Source organism: Natrix helvetica (assembly GCF_964273705.1).
Source record: "Natrix helvetica genome assembly, chromosome: 2".
Lineage (NCBI taxonomy): Eukaryota > Metazoa > Chordata > Lepidosauria > Squamata > Natricidae > Natrix > Natrix helvetica.
Window position 1 is genome coordinate 207,117,881 of NC_138552.1, and position 19,549 is coordinate 207,137,429.

The following is a 19,549-nucleotide window of genomic DNA, read 5'->3' on the forward strand; positions in this document are numbered from 1 at the left end:
AGATTAGAATCCACATTTAAGAATGTAAGTAGAATCTTCAATACAAGCTTGATTCTTTATGATTTCATCACTGCTTCCATATAATTTTATTGGCAAGAATATAAAAGTGATTTTCTATTTTCTTCAGAGTTTTGCTTTGCTTTACTTCTCAGACTAGGTCCTGATCTTTTATTTCCTGGTGCTCTCCTATTAAAGAAGAACCAATAGAGATGTGCAAAAGGCGGTCTTTAGGAAGAATGAATTTTACACACAACTAATAAGTCCGCTCCCAATATGCTGTCAATTAGAAGGATGTTTACAAATACAGAATGTGAAGAAAAATATGTACCGAAAGTTGCTTTTTTAAAAAACTTGCTTTTCTATTCAGTAGGATTATGAGACAACATATTGAATTTTGTATGAAGTGGAAAAAAAGCAACAATTGAAAACTTATGTGGTTTTATTCCAAACAATTCAATTATATCCATAAAAGAGCACTAAATAATACATACTAAAATGGGAGGGAGGGCACTTAACATGAAAGGAATGGACAGCATATTTCTCTACTTTTTTTATAATAAACACAAATCAAATTCTAACCAACAATTTAACCTTAAATTATAGAATAGCTTTGCTTGTACTTGCCTTTCCACCAATAAAGCATCAGCTCAAAGGCTGAGAGCTGACTAAACTAATCTTTCAAACTGATACAAGTATTTCTTTCCAGGAGTTCACAATCACATTATTTTGCAACAGTCCAAAGGCAATATACCCAAATAGATGAATTCTAATGTTTGGGAGTATAATTCAACATGACAATGTCTTTAAACCTTAAAATCCTTCCCACTGACTGATGCCTCATAGTAATAATATCTAACCCCAAAAGAACTACCAGTGGAGAGACTAAGACACTAAAATCAAATTTATTACATTTCCAGCATAGGAAAGATAGTAATCTTTCTTGAAAATCCATTCTGGAATTCAATTATCTCCAAAAAGAATATTTTGAGCTACTTATTGTTCAACTGTAAAAAGCCAATATTATTAAATTCAGCAGCCACATGCAAGAAAAAGGATTACAAAATATATATTCCAAAACATTGTGAATCATTCTTGTGATTTAGCATATCACAATGGTGAAAAAGCAGCGTGAATTGAGACTGCTACTATGTTTCACACCTCAGTAATATATAAGGCACAATTAAGCCAAGCAGCTGATATACTTGCACTATTAAAAGCAACCCATCAGTACATTATGTAACATATTAGAAGCTAACGATTTTAAAAGAAGATTAGGAGGTAACCTTTTGAAAATCTCTTGGGAATAGAAAAGTTCCTCAAATGAAATGCTTCTCAGGATTAATATAAGAAAAGGGAATAAAGGACAGATCAGTATGTGTTATGCTGGTCTTGTTGTATTCGGGTCTGTTCCCCTGTAAGATTGAGATTGTCTTGGCAACGTTTCAGCGAGGTTTCACTCGCCATCTTCAGGGCTTAAAGCGTGATCGGAGCTGCCGTCCCCATATTTACAGTGAGACCTCGCTGAAACGTTGCCAAGAAAGACCCGATATAATTATATGGATGGTTATATTATACCTTAACAGTTGTATGCTTTTAAGTTGTATGCTTTTTATATACATTCTTCTCTATGCCTAGGATAAAACTATCGGGTTTTTTCTGGTTCCCTAAGGAAACCTTCCCTTGCTATTATATGTCTTTAAATTTTGCTGATCTCCTAATTTTTAACGTGTTCTTAGCCTTCCCGAGTCGCATTCGCGAGACGGACGGCCTATGAACGACGAGATGCACGAACATTTCCCAAGGGTGAATGGCAGGAAAAGCTGCCCAAAGCCCCAAATAAAAGCAAACTTTAGGCAGACGCTCTTTCGAAGGCGTCTCGCGAGAACCACCGAGAGGGCGGGCTCTCTAATCGACAGCCCCAGCTGTGTATCCACGGGGGCGGTTGACATAGAAACCCAGGTAGCTGTTAGGGACGCGCCCGGCTGGGTTATTCCCCGGGTCACCCGAACGCCGAAGGAAAGCAGCCCGGTGCTCGCGCGCTGCCGGTGCGCGGGAACATGAGAAGCGCTGGCAGTTCCCGTGCGGGCTCTGCCTGCTCCAGGCTCATCGACGTGACCAGCAACGCACCGTTGCTGCGCTCGCCCGCCAGCGTCTCAGCCTCTTCCGAAGCGGAGGTATGCTCCTCAGGCTTGCTTTATTCCCTATATCCACATCTGCGGCGTGCCTGGAAGTCGAGCTGGGGGCAATTAGACTTCTTGACTTGTGGGTTCGAAATAAGCCGCAAAACGTTCCGCACCCATAAGAAAAAAAAGAAGCCCACTCAACTTCCTGACAGCTCCACCTGGATGACCGAGAATCTTCAGCAAACACCTGCCAGGTGGTTTGGCCGAATGGAGATTTTTCTAATATTCATTCGGGACGCTGAACCACCCCACCCCACTGGTAATCCTTCCTATGTAGCCCTTGTGTTGCATGGAAGAGCTGCAAGGCTGCTCAGTAGCAATAGCACTTACGACTTATATACTGCTTCACAGGGCTTCACAGCCTTCTTTAAGCGGTTTATGGAGTCAGCATATTGCCCCCCAACACCTTGATCTCTCTCTCTCTCCTCACTCCAGCGTCCCTCCCCACAAAGAACAAAAGTTCTGGATCTTCATTTGCCAGTCAGAAGTCAAATCCATCTGGTGTCCCTTTCCTCCTTACTCTTGTTTTTTGAAACTAGAGTGAATCGGACTCGTGAATCTGTTTGCAAAATGAAAGGCACATATTTTGCTGAGATACAAAGTAGCATGTGACTTATTTCCCATATTTTAGCGGCTAAGAAGATAGGTACAGTATAATTAAAAAAAAAACTTCTGGTGAAAGTAACCATTATATGAAAATCTAACATTTTATATTTTTACAATTAGACAATTACCTCTTAATGGCAGAGCTTAACTGCTACAGTTACACAAGTTGTTGTTGTTAGTTGTGAAGTCGTGTCCGACCCATCGCGACCCCACAGACAACGTTCCTCCAGGCCTTTGTGTCCTCTACCATCCCCTGGAGTCCATTTAAGCTTACACCGACTGCTTCAGTGACTCCATCCAGCCACCTCATTCTCTGTCATCCTTTCTTCTTTTGCCCTCATTCCCAGCATTAGGTTCCCAGCATTAGGTTCTTCTTCAGTGAGTCCTTCCTTCTCATTAGGTGGCCATAGTATTTGAGTTTCATCTTCAGGATCTGGCCTTCTAAAGAGCAGTCAGGGTTGATATTCTCTAGGATTGACTGGTTTGATCATCTTGCAGTTCAAGGATCTCACAGGAGTCTTCTCCAGCACCATAGTTCAACGGCCTCAATTCTTTGGCCTTTCTTATTTATTTATTTATTTATTTATTTATTTATTTATTTATTTATTTATTTATTTTATTGAACTTATTAGTCGCCCCCTCTCCCCACAGGGACTCGGGGCGACGTACAGAGCAATAATCAAGATAGCACCATATATCGTGCAGAGGAGGTAAAAACAAGTCCATAAATAAGCATACTTACAAAGTTTAAAACCAAAAAATATTAAAAACAAAATTTCCCATTATAAAATGACCTGGGGTGGCAAGATTGTAACGTTTATGCCAGGCCGGCTTGACAAAACAGGTAGTTCTTCAGCTTCATGCGGAAGGAGCGAAGATCGGTTGTTGTCCGGATGTCTGGGGGGAGGTCATTCCAAAGGGTAGGGCCCACCACAGAGAAGGCCCTACTCCTGGGCACCGCCCCCTGGCACTCTCTAGAGGACGGCACCCGGAGCAGCCCCTCCCTGTGTGAGCGAGTGGGTCGCAGGGATGTATGGGGCAGGACGCGATCCCGCAGGTAACTAGGCCCAACCCTCACACCCGTGCATTGCAACTGGGAAAACCATAGCCTTGACTATACACACTTTTGTTGGCAGAGTGATGTCTTTGCTTTTTAGTATGCTGTCTAATCAATCAAGTAACAAGTAGCGTTAATCAGTCATGTCAGAATTATAGAACATGGTTACATAAACAGACGTCTACAAAAAGCCACACTATTAAGCAGAATAAGGGATGTCTTACCTACTGAAAATCTTCAGCAGATAAAAAAGTTTGACATCTACCGTGTTTCCCTGAAAACTCCCAAAATAAACACTTGGCCTTATTTTGAGGGAGGTCTTATTATTTTTGAGGTGCAGGAGGCGGCGAACATGGTCACCTCATGGCTGCTGCTGTGTTACAATATTTTTGGGGGAGGGCTTATTTTTTGGGGAGGGCTTATTTTAGTGCATGCGCTCAAAAGTCCGATTGGGTGGTCTTATTTTCGGGAAGCAGGGTAGTTAATATTAGAATTCATGCTTTAGAGGCCTCTCTGAGTTGCACGTATGGCTAGAAAAGAGACTTATGTTGAACATGTTATGTTGAATCTAAGTTCCACCATCCGTTATCCATGATGACTAGTGGATCATAGGTGTTGTAGTCTGGCACATTTGAAGGGTAACCATATTAAGAAGCCTGCTTTAGCCAATAAATGGATGGTAGGGGAAATATTTTCACATATGGTGATAATTCTAATTTGATCTATTGTTTTATGACAATAAATACTCCTAGAACTAGTTCAATGTTGTACTGGACTCAATACAGCAGCATGATATATATATATTTTTCTTTGAAGTCTATGGAAGGTGTTGCAACACTAGACTGTATTTTACCAATTTACACATTGTAAATCATTACACATTTTCATAGGAAAATGTGTATTTTCATGTGTCTTCCATCCACATTCCTCTTTCTTGGGAAGAAACCTGCATACACTTTATGATTACTTATGCCTTGTCAAACCTATAACGTTTTCGTATTTTTCTCAGTCCCTTTTAACCTTAAGGAATAGCTAGTTTTAGCTTTCTTTGACTTCTTGTACTTTTTGATCTTTTCTTAATCACCTCATGGCTCAAGACATTTCTCAGTATTGGCAGCTCCCAGAAAAGTAATCTTACTCAGATCTAAGAATATTTCTCAAACTTCAATCTGTAGACTCAGAATATTTTTTTCAGAAATTCCTGGCATTATATCAAGAAATGAAAACTATGAGCTACATGTCAATTTTAAATCTTAGTATGTCATATATGTACCGTACTTCAAATAAAAAATATATATACTTAAAAGTGAGGTTGCCCAGTAATAAATCAGATTCTACATTGAAAAACTGGAGGGTGGGCAAGATATCAAAGTTTATTTCGGTCAAAGACCAGTATATGTTATTTAAGGTATCCAGCAGCCAACAACTACAAAGTCAGTGGTAAGTCAATGAAAATATCTATTATATTCTAAAAACATATAAAGCAGGGATGGACTCTGTTGCTGGCCAATAGTCATGTTGTATTTGAAATAATTGGTCCCATCCACACATAGCTTTGAGATAATACATATGTAACATATATATTTATTATTATTGTAAAGATTTACATACTACAGGTTTTATATTGCATCTCCAGATTGCATCAGCTGCTATGTGAGGAAATATTTTAAGTATATTCAATTTATAAGCTGCTCAATTCCATTATATGACTCCAGGCAGCATGCAGCATTATATACAATATTTAAAATGAAAAATTTTGCTTTATTTACGTCTGTATTTATGTTTATCCCACCTTTATTACCTTCTAAGTGGCAAACATACATAATATTCCTTCCTCCTCCTTTTTTCCCCACAACAAGAACCCTGACAAATGGTTTGGGCGGAGAAAAAGTGACTGGCCCAAAGCCACCTGGCGAGACTGGAACTCACAGTTTCCTGGTTTCTAGCATGGTGCTTTAACCAGTGAACTAATTGGCTCTTTGTTACAATTACTCTCAAATCATTTTTCTCATAATCTCATATGATTCTCATAATCAGTTTTGGAAGCCTGTGAACTAAATCCAGGGCAGTCAGAAGCCCTAGTACAGTCATGGCGAACCTTTTTCTTATGGTGTGCCAAAATTGTGTGGGTGCCCAAACCAATTCAATCCTCCCCCCCCGCGCATGTGCGTGTGACTGCCCCCCTGCGCATGCGTGCATTACCCCTCCCGAGGGTCTGGAGGCTTTCCTGAAGCCTGGGGAGGGCGAAAACGGCCTCCCCCAGCTGCCTGGAGGCCCTCCAGAAGCTGGAAGCAGATGGTTTCTGAACTTCCACTTGGCCCGTTGGGACAGTTTTTCACAATCCCCAGGCTTTCAGGAAAGCCTCCGGAAGCTGTGGAGGGCAAAAAACAGGTCCAACGAACCAACTGGAGGTTCATTCCTGAACTTCCGATTGGCTCGTTGGAGGCTGTATTTCACCCTCCCCAGCCTCCGGAAGCCTTCCTGAAGCTCGGGGAGGGTGAAAACAGCCTCCCCCAGCCCTCTGGAAGGCCAAAAATCAGCTGGCTGGCATGCACATGTGTGTCAGAGCTGACAGCTGCTGTGCCAGAAAATATGGCTCCATGTGCCACCTGTGGCACACATGCCATAGTTTCGCCATCATGGCCCTAGTATCTTTATTTTTGAGTTAGGACCTAGCCACTGTATTATCCATCCATAAGAAGGAACGAGGAAACTGTCCCGAAGGTGCTTTTCCAAAAGGCAACTGGACTTCCTTGGGGTTTCGTTTCTGTTTGAGAACATTTCACTTCTCATCCAAGAAGCCTTTTTAGTTCTGAACTAAGGAAGCTTCTTGGATGAGAAACGAAATGCTTTCAAAGAAAAAAAACAAAGAAAGTTCAGTTGCCTTTTAGAAAAGCACCTTTGGGACAACCATGACCTGGATGATGGAGAATCTCCATACAACGAGGAAGCTGATTAGTTACTTTTTAGTATAACTTGCTTCATTTAAATTTCAATAATTCAGACAATAACGGCAATCCCAAATTCTGCACTCTCCGACCACGGGACCCTTAGACATATTGATTGGGGATTTATGGGAGATGTGGCCCAAAGTATCGGGCAACACAAGGTTGGGGAAAGCTGTTCCAATGAAAGTATTGGAAATAATGAAATTGCCTACATTGTTTCTTAATGTTTCATTGTATGTACATCAATACTTTTAGGTTAAACATTCACTTTATAGGACACTATTTCAACAGCTGTGATACTTTGCACAATGCCCTAACAATTATAGTTTCAATTATATTTTGGTACAGTTTTATCTTTCGGCATTCAAGGACTGAGCTGTTTCTTATTAAACATAGCAAAGGGAGTACATTTATCTAAGATTTCTGGTTTTCTGCTCTTTATCTTTCCTTCACCATGCTTTGATCTAAAGTTCAGAGAAACAGAGAAAGGTTTTTGCATAGCTTTCTCATGGGATCCTTCCAGGTCAGGGTCCTAAAATTAGGATGTTAAATGTAGGTTAATGCATCCACTACTTGAAAAAACAACTTCTATATAGTTTTGAAAGAAAGTGGGGTAGAGATAGTCAGCATAGTTGAAAAGTTTATTCCCTTTAACTAAATATTGCATTTTTCTCTATTTTTATAGGAAAAAAAATACATTGTGAATGTGTTGAATATTGATAATAAACAGGGTAACTTCCGTATTTTAAAAATAGTATCCCAAATATAGAAATGTGTTTATTTATTTGGCCTAATTTCAGTTTATGAAGGCATTGAACAATTTCAACTGATTATATGTGACTTAGCTTCATAGTGCCACAGGCTCAGAATAGATATAATGCCTAATTGCCTATGTAGGAATGCTGTGGAAGACGATTAGTAATTCTGGCATTGAGAGTTGTACAATACAATGCAATACAACACAATACAAAAAGCAGTTAATATGGATAATCTTTATGAAACTAGGTAATGCTTAGATGATAGCCTGCAGTTTTTTTTGGAGGGAGGTTTTTCATGCATCACCCCAACAATATAGCTCAGTGTTTCTCAACCTCAGCAACCTGAAGTTGTGTGGACTTCAACTTCCAGAATTCCCCAACCAGCATGATGGCTGCAGGATTCTGGGTTGAAGTCTACCCAGTTTCAAGTTCCTCAGGTTGAGGTACACTGAGGTAACTTGTTTAATTACCTCAGTGCACTTTTAAGTTTTAACAGAATATTAAAGAAAAACTCAACATGCATGCAACAAAGTACCGTATTCCCTTTTGGGGTAAGCAATAGTATGCAAAAATGCAGAAAAGAAATAACAAATATTAACCTGGAGAAATTGAAGACAGGAGGTAAGAAAATGAAATATGATTAAATCTGATTTTTCCTAACCACATTCATTTTATCTTTCCATAGTTTACTGTCCCTACAAAGCATATGCTGTTTTCATTCATTGCCTTCTGTTCTTTAAAATAGAAAAACATTCAGCAAAGAGGATTTTTCCTAGGGTTAAACGTGGAAGAATCTCATTCATTGAAATACCGTATTTTTCGCCTTATAAGACGCACTTTTTTACTCCAAAAAAGAGGGTAAAAATCTGAGTGTGTCTTGTAAGCCGAATGTAGCCACTGGGTCATCTGAAAATGGGGCAGGCAAAGAGGGGGCTGCAGAGATCGTGATGGCTGGAAAGGAGAGAGGTTTCGCTTTCAGAGCTCCCGCTCGGCTGGGCTCCCGAGAGGGCTTAGGCGGTGGTGGCGGTGGCAGCGGCTCCTCACATTGCTGGGGCGCTGCTTTAAGCTGCCCTCCTCCTGCAAACGAAAGGTGCCTCAAGGCTTTGGCTCCTGAGACCGGTGCGCTGCCATCCAAAATGCTGGTACCACGATCGCTGCAGCGCCCGCTTTACCTGCCGCTTCTCGGGCAGTTCCAGGCGGCAGAGATCATATCAAGTTTGATTGTGTCCCATCTAGCGTTCTCCACCCCCAACCCCAAATCTCTCCGGATCCGGAGAGATTTGGGGTTGGGGTTGGGAACGCTAGATGGGACACAATCAAACTTGATTCAAAGGCTTTTGCTCCTGAGATCGCAGACACGCTGGAAGCAGACACGCTGGAGGGAAAGAGGAAAGAAGACAAGCAGGCAGGAAGGAGGCAGAAGGAAGGAGGGAAGGATGGAACTGGAAGGGAGGCAGGGAAGGAGGGAGGGAGAAAGGAAGGATAGGAGGATAGGGAAAGAGGAAAGAAGGCAGGCAGGCAGGCAGAAGGGAGGGAGGTGCAAGGAAGGAAGGAAGCATAGATAAGCAGGAGGGAAAGAAGGCAGGCAGGCAGGAGGAAAGAGGAAGGAGGGAACTGGAAGGGAGGCAGGAAGGAAGGGAAGGAGGAAGGGAGGGTGGAAGGAAGGATAGACAAGTAAGAGGGAAAGAGGAAAGAAAGCATCTGAATGTACTAAACACGAGTCTTCAGGGAAAAGATGGATACATTGTGAAAACTCAGCTGTCAGTTGATCTTAATGTTATGAAATGAAAAGTATGCCATTTGCAATTAACTTGGCATAAAATAATTCATTTGCATTTAATTGTTATTGTTCAAAGAATGTTCGGAAAAATGTTCGACCCTCCAGCATGTTCACTTCATCCAATCTGGCCCTCTTTGAAAAAAGTTTGGACACCCCTGTGTTACATGGTTGACATAAAATTGTTCTTAAACTGCTGTTAACTTTATACAGTTGATATAAAATATTTTACTATAGTATTTGGTTCAGAATCTTTTTTTTCTAGATTTTCCTCCTTTAAAATTGGGTGCGTCTTATATTCCGGAGCGTCTTATAGGGCGAAAAATACGGTAACTGTCTTATTTTGGGGGAGGGGAAACCCCTTGCTTTTTGGAATTGTATTACCTGCCATGATGCCTTCAGAAGCAACTAACATTACATCATTTTCAGCCTGGCCATCAAAAATAAGGACTGTATGATTGCTTATTTTAAGACTCTTAAAGGCATAGGAGCCAAACCAAGAAAAACATCCTGGAATCATTTATAATCCTCAACTTACAACAGTTTGTTTCATGACTGTTCAAAGTTACAATGACACTAAAAAAGTGACTTATGACCATTTTCAAAGTTACAACTGTTGCAGCATCCCCATGACCGCACGATCAAAATCCAGATGCTTGGTGACTGAGTCCCATTTATGATGGTTGCAGTATCCCAGGGCCATGTGATTTTGTGACTTTCTGACAAGCAAAGTCAATGGGGAAGCCTGATTCACTTACCAATCGTGTCACTAACTTAACAACTGCAGTGATTCCCAACTCAGCATATGCTAGAACACACAATGTCCCAAGGGAAGTTCATGTTAAATTTTTTAGAAAGACTACAAGAGATGAGATTCTAGGGGCTCAAAGGGGGGAACCTTTGAGATATAAGGATAAAGAAATAACCATTTTGAAACAGATACCAAAAAGAATAAGAGATAAGAGGAAGAAATTCTTTTTAACTAAAAAATTGTATGAAAAAATATCTGGTTCAGATGGCTAGTTCCAGAAGGCTTGTTGATTTTCTGGGAGGGTGGTAGAGTGAGAATTAATACAGTGGTGGAGGCAGAAGCTTTCATGGAAAAACACAAGAACCTTCTAGACGAAACAAGAGACAGTGCACAAGATATGAAGGGGGGGGGGAGCCATGGCTCAGCCAACTGACAGGGGAGAGGAGGCAGCAATGAGACCTAGGTCACAGAAATGAATTAAAAGTACATTGCAATTGTTAATATAATGAAATGGTTAGAAGTGATATAAAGTATGATTGAAGATGTTAAAGAATTTGAAGTAAATTTAAAGTGCTAATATGTATGTAATAATGATATTCTGATATATATAAAATAAGAGAGAGATGTAAGATCCCGGGGAAGCACCACCTTCCATATGATGTAGCTGTCAATTTTTTTCTCCACACCTATATACCCTTTTCCCCAAAATATTTGTAAAAACCAATAAAACTTAAAAAAAAACTGCAGTGATTCACTTAACAACTTTGGCAAGAAAGGTAGTAAAATGTGGCAAAACTCACTAACTCACTTAGTAAGATAAATTTTGGGCTCGATTGTGGTTGTAAGTTGATGACTATGTGTAAATGTCCCCAAACATCATATCTTGAGGCTCACTTTTGGGAAAGTATGTGAAAGAAAAACATAGAATTCTTTTCATCATTGAATTCCGTATCAATTCCAGAGACCACTTGTAGTCTGTGGTCAAAATAGCATGGATGATCTCTAATGTCTAAAGCCAGTTTCTGAGTGGCCATATAAATTAAAATAAAATCTGGACCCAAAGATACTTTTTATATGGCCAGAATCTCAATTAATTGCCAACATTTCATAGGAATGTTTTAGAGTTCTTATTCAAAGTCTTACAAGGCTCAGGTGGGAATCTCAACGCTCCATTTGATCTGATTTGCAAGATTAGGATTGGGATCAGTAAATTCAATCATGCTTTTATTTATTTAAAAAATATTGTATCCAGCAAAAGGAAAAGTGTCCCATCTCAAAGGGAGACAGGTACCAAGTTGTCTTCTGCTGCTTTATTGCCAACATCTGGCTTGTGTGATGGTCCTTTAAAATTCTAGTGGACCAAGTTAAAAAAAAAAAGTAAATAATCTACCAAAACAGATTTTGTTTCAGCCTAATCCACAGATTTGTTGTTCGTGGCTCAAAAATATTGTACAAATCTATATTGGGAGGCAAAGTGGGAGGGAACTATGTTTTAAAGCTGAGTACAAAAAGGATACATTAAGCAAGGTAAGGTAAAGAAGTATAAGGGAAGATTTAAAGCTGTATACAGAATGTATATGTTATGAAAAACGATGTGAACCAAAATACTTCTGAAACAAGTTCTCCAACCTTTGCAGCTTTGCGGAATGGTGGAGGGAGAGGGGATGGTTCTGCATGAGTGGTGGGCGAGCATCCATGTGTACAATTCCATTTGTGCAAGTGGCGGGCACGTGTGTCTGCTTCTTGCACAAATGGAGCTGCATGCATGTGCTCATCCGCAGCTTCCATGGCCCAGTTCCAAACAGGCCCTGGCCCGGGGGATTGGAGACCCCTGTTCTAAAGAATTTATATTTCTTTAGGGAAAATAAATGACAGAACAATAATACATACAGCACTGATACAGACTTACATTCATCAGCACCAGTGGTGGGTTTCAAAAAATTTTTAGAACCTCTTTTGTAGGTGTGGCCTGCTTTGTGGGAGTGGCTTGCTGGCCATGTGATGAAGTGGGAGTGGCTTGCCAGCCATGTGGCTGGGTGGGCATGGCCAACTTGTAAAAAGTGGTAAAATTCACTTAACAACGCTTTTGCTTAGCAACCAAAATGTTGGCTCAGAAACTCTGGCATTTGAAGCATGCAAGTCTTAAAGCTGTCAAGTTACAAGACCCTTGCACCCCTAACCCTTTAGAAAAAAACCCCAGGGGTCTTCAAACTTGACAGCTTTAAGACTTGTGAACTTCAACTCCCAGAATTTCTCCTCCAGTCATGTTGGCTCAGGAACTCTGGCATTGAAGTGTGCAACTCTTAAAGCTGTCAAGTTACAAGACCCTTGCAGCCCTAACCCTTTAGGGAAAAAAAAACCCCCAGGGGTGTTCAAACTTGACAGCTTTAAGACTTGTGGACTTCAACTCCCAGAATTCCTCCTCTCACTCTCCATCTTGATGATGTATGGATGGGCAGGGGGAGGGAGCTGGAACCGGTTCTAAACGGCACTGTAGATTTGTGGAACTTCTTCTATAGAAGAGGTTAGAACTGGCAGGAACCCACCCCTGATCAGCACATATTATAGCAGTAATAGTGTGATTTTATTCATTAATCATAAGTAAATGCATAGACATAGAATAAAATCACAATACAAATTATACTGATTTAATTTAAAGGTTTCTTTTAAAAAAATAACACTTTCAGGCTTTACAAACATTAAATATTCTCAGGTATATCATTTTCTAAAGCTTTAGCAAATTATTTAATTTAAATAAAACTTCTTTAATTTTATGTACATTTTAAAAAATACACATATTTAGTGATACATATTTTTTCTGTTGCTTCCCTTTTTCATGCTGTTTAAAATGATTGGGGATTTTTCTTAATAGTGAAGGAATTATCAGAGATGATGAATACTTTAAACAGCAGGTGGCACAATGGCCAACAGAAGGAGAGACCAGAGTTATGCTTCTTTGACATAAAGCAATGCTCCTTCCTGAAAAGCCATTCCAATCAAAATTCAGGCAATGTCTATTCAGTAACATTTCCACAATCTAACCTTGTCAGGAAAAACTTGCACTTTGCGCTTTGGCTTACTAAAAGGCTGTCTTGTTGAATCCTGGCTATGGAGAGTGGGTGATGCTACTAACTTTCCAACCTCTACAACTAGGATCTTTAAAAAGCTGCCTTCCCAAGTCGGGAACAACAATCAAAAAATATAGCAAAAAGTTAAATTCTCAGCTTTGCACTGAGGTTTTTGTACAATCTGAAGAGCACTTAAAGATGAATCCTCCCCAATCCCACCTCTCTGCATTCAGTCAGGGTTGCACTGTTTATACTTTCTTGTTAAGGTTAAATGAATAAATAAATCAAATTCTTCTCTGAAAACATTTTAAGCTAAATGTTAAAGCTAAGCACAAAGACTGTAACAGCTGGGCAGACATCACGTTAAAAACTCATTTAGAAGACACAATGTTGATTCTTCTCACTTTCCTCTTTTCATAAATCCTTGCTTTATTTAAGGTAATTGGGCTTTCTGGGATAAGTGCTGCCAGCTGTTCTCCGAATACAAACAATATTCGGGATTTTGACACTGAAGAGTAAAGTGGGAGAACGGTACACACATTGAAATACTAGCCAAACCCCTGATTGCAATCAGCATAAAAAAAGATCAGTCCGAGCACATATGTTGCGTATTTTGAAGTATAAGCCAACTTCCATATGTTCCATTGCAGTTGAAAAAATAAAGCATGTATTTCTTTTCACTTAATAACTGTTGAACAGTCATAAATAACCAAAACAACAATAATAATCTGTGTTTTATTTTTATGTTGCATTTGATTTGTGACTCACTCATAGAATCAGGGCAGACATTTAAATTAGGGTGATGCAGTATTTCTGATTCAAAGAAAAAAAGATGCAACTGCTCTATTAAATTGTTGTCAGACTCTCTTCTCTGTACACTCCAGAGCATCTTTTCCCCTTCAGATCTGAAGCATTGCATAGCCCTAATATAGTAAGTCATAGTAATAAGAAATAAAGCTCAGCCGCAGACTATTGAATTCTGATTGGAACATACTTTATATGCATTGCCCTAAAATAATTCTTCCAACCTTAGGGATCACCAAAGCTGTGCATGTTGACATACTCACTTCTGAAGAATATCAAACATTAAGCTGCAGCCTAATCAAACTTTCCCTCTTGCAGTCAGTATTGAAAATAGTGAACAGGAATTCTGATTAATAATACTAGAAGGAAAGGAAGACGTTAATAATACTACAAGGGAACACTTTCAAATAAGGCAGATGTGTATAAACAACATTGAAGAAAGCAAACTCTAGCCCATCTTTTCAGAGAGGACAGCACAGGCATCTTTTGGGGGATCCATCTGATCCCAACTTTGAGAACTGACACCCATGTCAGCAGTGTAAATATCTCCACAGTCAAGCCAATGAAGCAACATTTGGATGCATAAGCAATGGAACTTCTTCAGTTTCAGTGTTAAGAACTACGCAAAGTGATAAATGAAGAAGTAACAATAGTTATAGCTGGATTATAGATGGCTTCTTTTTATGCTTATATATTTTCTAATATTGGATGCAGCTGTTGGTTGAATGAATCATAGATTTCTAGTGTTGGCCCAGGATTGATGAGATAGGGGCTGAAATCTCTACTCAGCTGGGAAATTCAATGGACAATTCATATCTCTTGGCTTACCTTATTTACTGTATCCCAGTCTTTCCTGGAGAAAGCTTCAGCTTGTTTGTCTTCAGACACCTACTCAAGTTTTCTACCATCTGTATGAAAGTATTTGAAAGAAAAAGAGGGGGGGGAGATTGTGTGCCCTAACCACGGATTGTCAGCTCACAGTCCAGCTGGTGTCCCAGAGGTTCATATAGATTTCAGTGAAGTATCTCACATTTTATTGGCCATGAGGAAAACAGAAGTCTTCCATACAATGTGGACTCTAGGACAGACGAGAGCCAAGGTCATCCCGCTGTAAAACTATTGAAAAAAAAACATTACTCAAGAATATAAAAGTTAATAAACATCCAAGCAAATTAAATCCATTGCACTCCATTGTCTTGTGCAAATTATCTTCCAAGGCAGTTTCCTTCCCCATCCAGGTTGGAATGAAGATCGGGTTTAAAGTTATCCAAATTTAAAACTAAACTGATTTAAAACAATCCCGTTTAAAGAACTGAGCAAAGCAATAAAACAAGTAAGAATTCTGATTGTTTGCCATTAACCCTTGTTTTTTTGTAAAGCAGAGAACTCATAATTATTTGCTACTGGATGTTCCTGACACTCGAGAACAGCTAGTCCATTATCGGAATGCAGCAGAAACAGCCAGCAGTGAGCTTGCCGCACTCCTAGTGAAGTACGAATGCGCTCAAGCAGAGGTATGTTTGAAACAAATGTTTTCCCCTGCATGAAAATGTTTGTAAATAACAGAGTATGTTTATTGCATGACACATACCATTAAATGCTTAATTAAAGCTCTCTTCTTTGATACAGCGCTTATGCATTTTAGCTATTACATCCTGTCCAGGGGTTGGTTCTAGCCAGTGTTACTGCTGGTTCATTCATACGCATACTGGATGCGCGCTTATACGCATGCACAGAACTCCCCCAGAAAAAGATGACGGTGGTGACGGCGGCGACCAGGGAACTGGTTTCGGGGTGTGGCTAACCTGGGTTGCTGCCGGTTCTGTGACCAAGGCTGGCATATCACATCGAACTAGTCCGAACTGTTATGAACCCACCTCTGATCCTGCCTATGTTTTTTTTAATACACTTTTAAATTTTCCATCAGACATTCTAGAATCATAGATTTGGGATGATCCAAGAAGTCAACTAATCCATTCCCCTGCTTGGTGCAGGATCTTTTAAAACATTTTTGGGCAAGTGGCTATCCAGCCTTTCTCTATTCCTCCCCCTCCAATGAAAGGGGTTGTACCACTTCATGAGGCAACCTATTCCACAATTTCTTAGTGTCAGTTCTTAGTTCTTAGAAACCAGCCTGGATCCGCTTCCCTATAGTCTCAAACCATTGGTTATAGATCTATCCTCCAGAATATTCCTCTTTTTATGTGTACGGACTGTTTTGGCTCAGATTAGAGACAAAGGCCTCCATCTCAAGAAAGAAAAATGCTAAATTAACATGCCAAGGGTTGAATTCCTAGGGTCGTAATCGACGGCTCTGGGATTCACCCGACCTCGAAAAAATTAAAGCAATCCAGGATGCCCCTACACCTCGCAATCAAACTGAGCTACAGGCATTCCTCGGGCTCCTTAATTTCTACAGGGTCTTTCTTAAACAGAAAGCCACCTTGCTGAGCCCTTACACCGTATCCTGGCTAAGAACGCAAAGTGGTCCTGGGGCAGAGCTGAAGCCACCGCATTTGCCACAGTAAAAAGACTTCTCTCGGCGGACACTTTCCTGGTGCAGTACAGCAAGACCCCACCACTGGTGTTGACTTGCGACGCTTCACCGTTTGGTGTCGGAGGCGTCCTCAGCCACCGCATGCCCAACGGAACCAAGGCTCCAATAGCCTTTTACTCTAGGACCTTGTCTGCTGCCGAGCGGAACTACAGCCAGCTGGACTGTGAGGCTTTGGCTGCAGTGGCTGGAGTAAAAAGGTTCCATGAGTACCTATACGTCCGTGATTTCGAACTCATTATGGACCACAAACTGCTACTGGGCTTACTGGCTGGGGACCATCCTACCCCTGTGTCATTATCACCACAGATGACCAGATGGACCATCTTCCTTGCTGTCTACTCCTACCGTCTCATCCACTGTCCAGGATCCATTTTGAGGCACGCCGACGCCTTGAGCCGCTGCCCGCTGCCAGAACTTCTTGCTGACCCTACCCCCGAGATGCCAGTCCTTCTCATTGACTGCCTAGAGACTGGTCCTGTCTCCTCCAGTGATGTTGCCCGTCACTCTGCAAAGGACTCCACCATCAAATTTTGGACTGGGTGTGGAGGGGGTGGCCCAAGGGGCCTGTTGGGTCTGATTTCAAAATGTACCATCGTAAACGTGATGAGTTATCTGTTGTAAATGGCTGCTTGCTGTGGGGGGACCGGGTCATTGTTCCATCCAAACTGCGCATTGCAGTATTAGAGGCTTTACATGTAGAGCATCCTGGAATTGTCAGGATGAAGTCTTTGGCTAGGAATTACGTGTGGTGGCCTAACATGGACAGGGAGACCGAAGAATGAATGGCTATCTGCACACCATGTCAGTAGTCCAGACCAGCTCCCCCAGAGGCGCCCGCTAAGGAGTGGGAGCGACCCCAAGCACTGTGGTTTAGGGTGCACATTGATTTTGCTGGCCAGGTTCATGGCCAGACATTCCTCATAGTTGTGGACTCCTACTCAAAATGGCTAGAGATAGTCCTGATGACTTCCACTATGGCAGAAGTGGTCATCAAGGTACTATGGAGACTTTTCTCCACGCACAGCCTGCCCGACGTCCTGGTCTCTGACAACAGGCCCCAATTCACGGCCATGCTATTCGAGACCTTCTTAGCAGCACAGGGAATCAGACATGCCCTAGTCACGCCATTCCATCCGGCCTCCAATGGTCAGGCAGAGGGAATGGTGAGATCTGCAAAAGAGGCCCTCTCTAGGATGGGGCCAGGAGATTGGCAAACATGGGTTGACCACTATTTGCTAATTCAGCACATCACACCCAGTGTCACTACAGGGAAAAGCCCCTCCGAGCTTCTCATGGGTCGCCGGCTAAAGTCCCACTTAGACCGGCTACACCCAAACTATTCTGCCGCATCGCCCCTTGACTCCACAAGCAAAATTCGGAACTTTAGCATAGGGGATTCAGTTTACGCCCAAAACTACACCGGGCCTTGCTCTTATCTTATAGAGCTCAAGGACAGTCAGAATTGGAGAAGGCATGTTGACCAACTCTGTGGCCGCCTCTTCAACTCCACTCTTAGACAACCAGAGGTAACTCCTGCACGAGTTAGCCAAAGCCCTACCCAAACGGAGCAAACACTCACTCCTTCCACAGGCAGCTCAAGCCCGAGGGTACTGGGAAACGTATCTGGTTATGTTGCAGGCCCGCAGCGAGCTCTGAGCAAACCAGCTCTAGAAGCTTCAGCCGCAGCCTATGAAAGGTTCCAGGAGCTTCCACCAAGTGGAGCTGCGGAGCAAACAGGTCCATCCGACCTGTCCAAAGAACACCCTCTGACTGAACTGCACAGGTCTGGCAGAGCTACTCAAAAGCCCGCCTACCTGTGTGACTACGTAACGAATAAGATTATTCCATCCAAGAGGGGAGGGGTGTTACATACTAGCTTCAACTATAGTGGTTTCCATCAAGGTCCTCTGTTCTGGTGGGAACAGAGGTTTAATCTCATTGGTCGAAGGGTCTGGCAGTACCCTATAAAAGGGCTGCTGTCAGAGTCAGCCTTCGCTGGATTGTTCTCACTTGTTGCGTTTAATAAAGAGCTGTTTCTACCATTATCCTGTGTATGCCTATCAGTGGTGGGTTTCTGCCGTATCACACCGGATCGCGCGATCCGGTTGGTCAATGAATCCGGAAGTAATTTCCTGCCCCGCCCCCTTGGTGTTTTTTGCATCGGGGCTTGCTGCAAGAGAGAGGGAGTAAAGACCTTTTCCGGATTGTTGGTGGTGGAGGTGCGGGCCCGTGCTCACTGAAGCAAGTCCGGGGAAGTCCTTTGCGCCAGCTGGAAAAGGTCTTCACTCCCCCCCTTGCAGCATGCCCCCGATGCAAAAAATGGCGAGATCGGCGCACTTGGGGCTGCTGCTGCGATGTCCAAGCCGCGCGCCTCTCCCAGCCACTTTCGTAGCTTCCCAGAGCGCCAAGAACCTTCGCGCTCTTCTCCGCGCTCCTCGGCTCCTCGCAACGGCGATCTGAGCAACACGCGATTCACCTCACTCACTGTTTCCCTGGCGACGGGACAGCGCTTGCCTGCGCTCCACCAGCTTGGGCGCGACCGGAGAAGTTTCTCTTCAAAGAAATGTCTTCAGTGGAGCGGTGGCAGCCTGCGTCCCTTTCAGGAGCTCCAGTGAGGAAAATTCTCCAGTCGCGCCCGAGCTGGTGGAGCGCAGGCAAGCGCCGTCCCGTCGCCAGGGAGACAGTGAGTGAGGGGAATCGCGTGTTGCTCAGATCACATGACTGCCAAGCCACTCCCATCCAGTCACATGGCCGGCAAGCCACTCCCACCCAGTCACATGGCTGGCAAGCCACTCCCACCAGGTCACATGGCCAGCAAGCCACTCCCACAAAGGAGGCCACACCCACAGAGTAGGTTCCAAAAAAATTTGAAACCCACCACTGGTGCTTATCCATTACCCGATCTAACAGCCTTATACCTAGATACATGGAATTGTAACCTAATAGAAGGACACATTAATGTGTCCATCATGTTGAGGAGTGAAATCATAGCCACCACAAAAGTAATACTGTAAAAGAAAAGAGTTCTGAAATTTCTTAA

At 42.2% G+C, this 19,549-nt stretch overlaps 1 protein-coding gene across 2 annotated transcripts in view; it reads left to right on the forward strand.

The window, feature by feature from the left end:
- The first annotated feature begins 1,934 nt into the window (after window positions 1-1,934).
- Window positions 1,935-19,549, forward strand: part of CCDC170 (coiled-coil domain containing 170) — a 71,380-nt gene continuing 53,765 nt past the window's right edge. The window contains exons 1-2 of one of the 2 annotated variants that reach the window (XM_081945650.1): window positions 1,935-2,174; window positions 15,332-15,466. In XM_081945650.1, the coding sequence (XP_081801776.1) occupies window positions 2,058-2,174; window positions 15,332-15,466 (252 nt within the window). In that variant the 5' untranslated portion in view covers window positions 1,935-2,057. The remainder of the gene's footprint in view (window positions 2,175-15,331; window positions 15,467-19,549) is intronic. The other variant, XM_081945651.1, reaches the window with a different exon arrangement.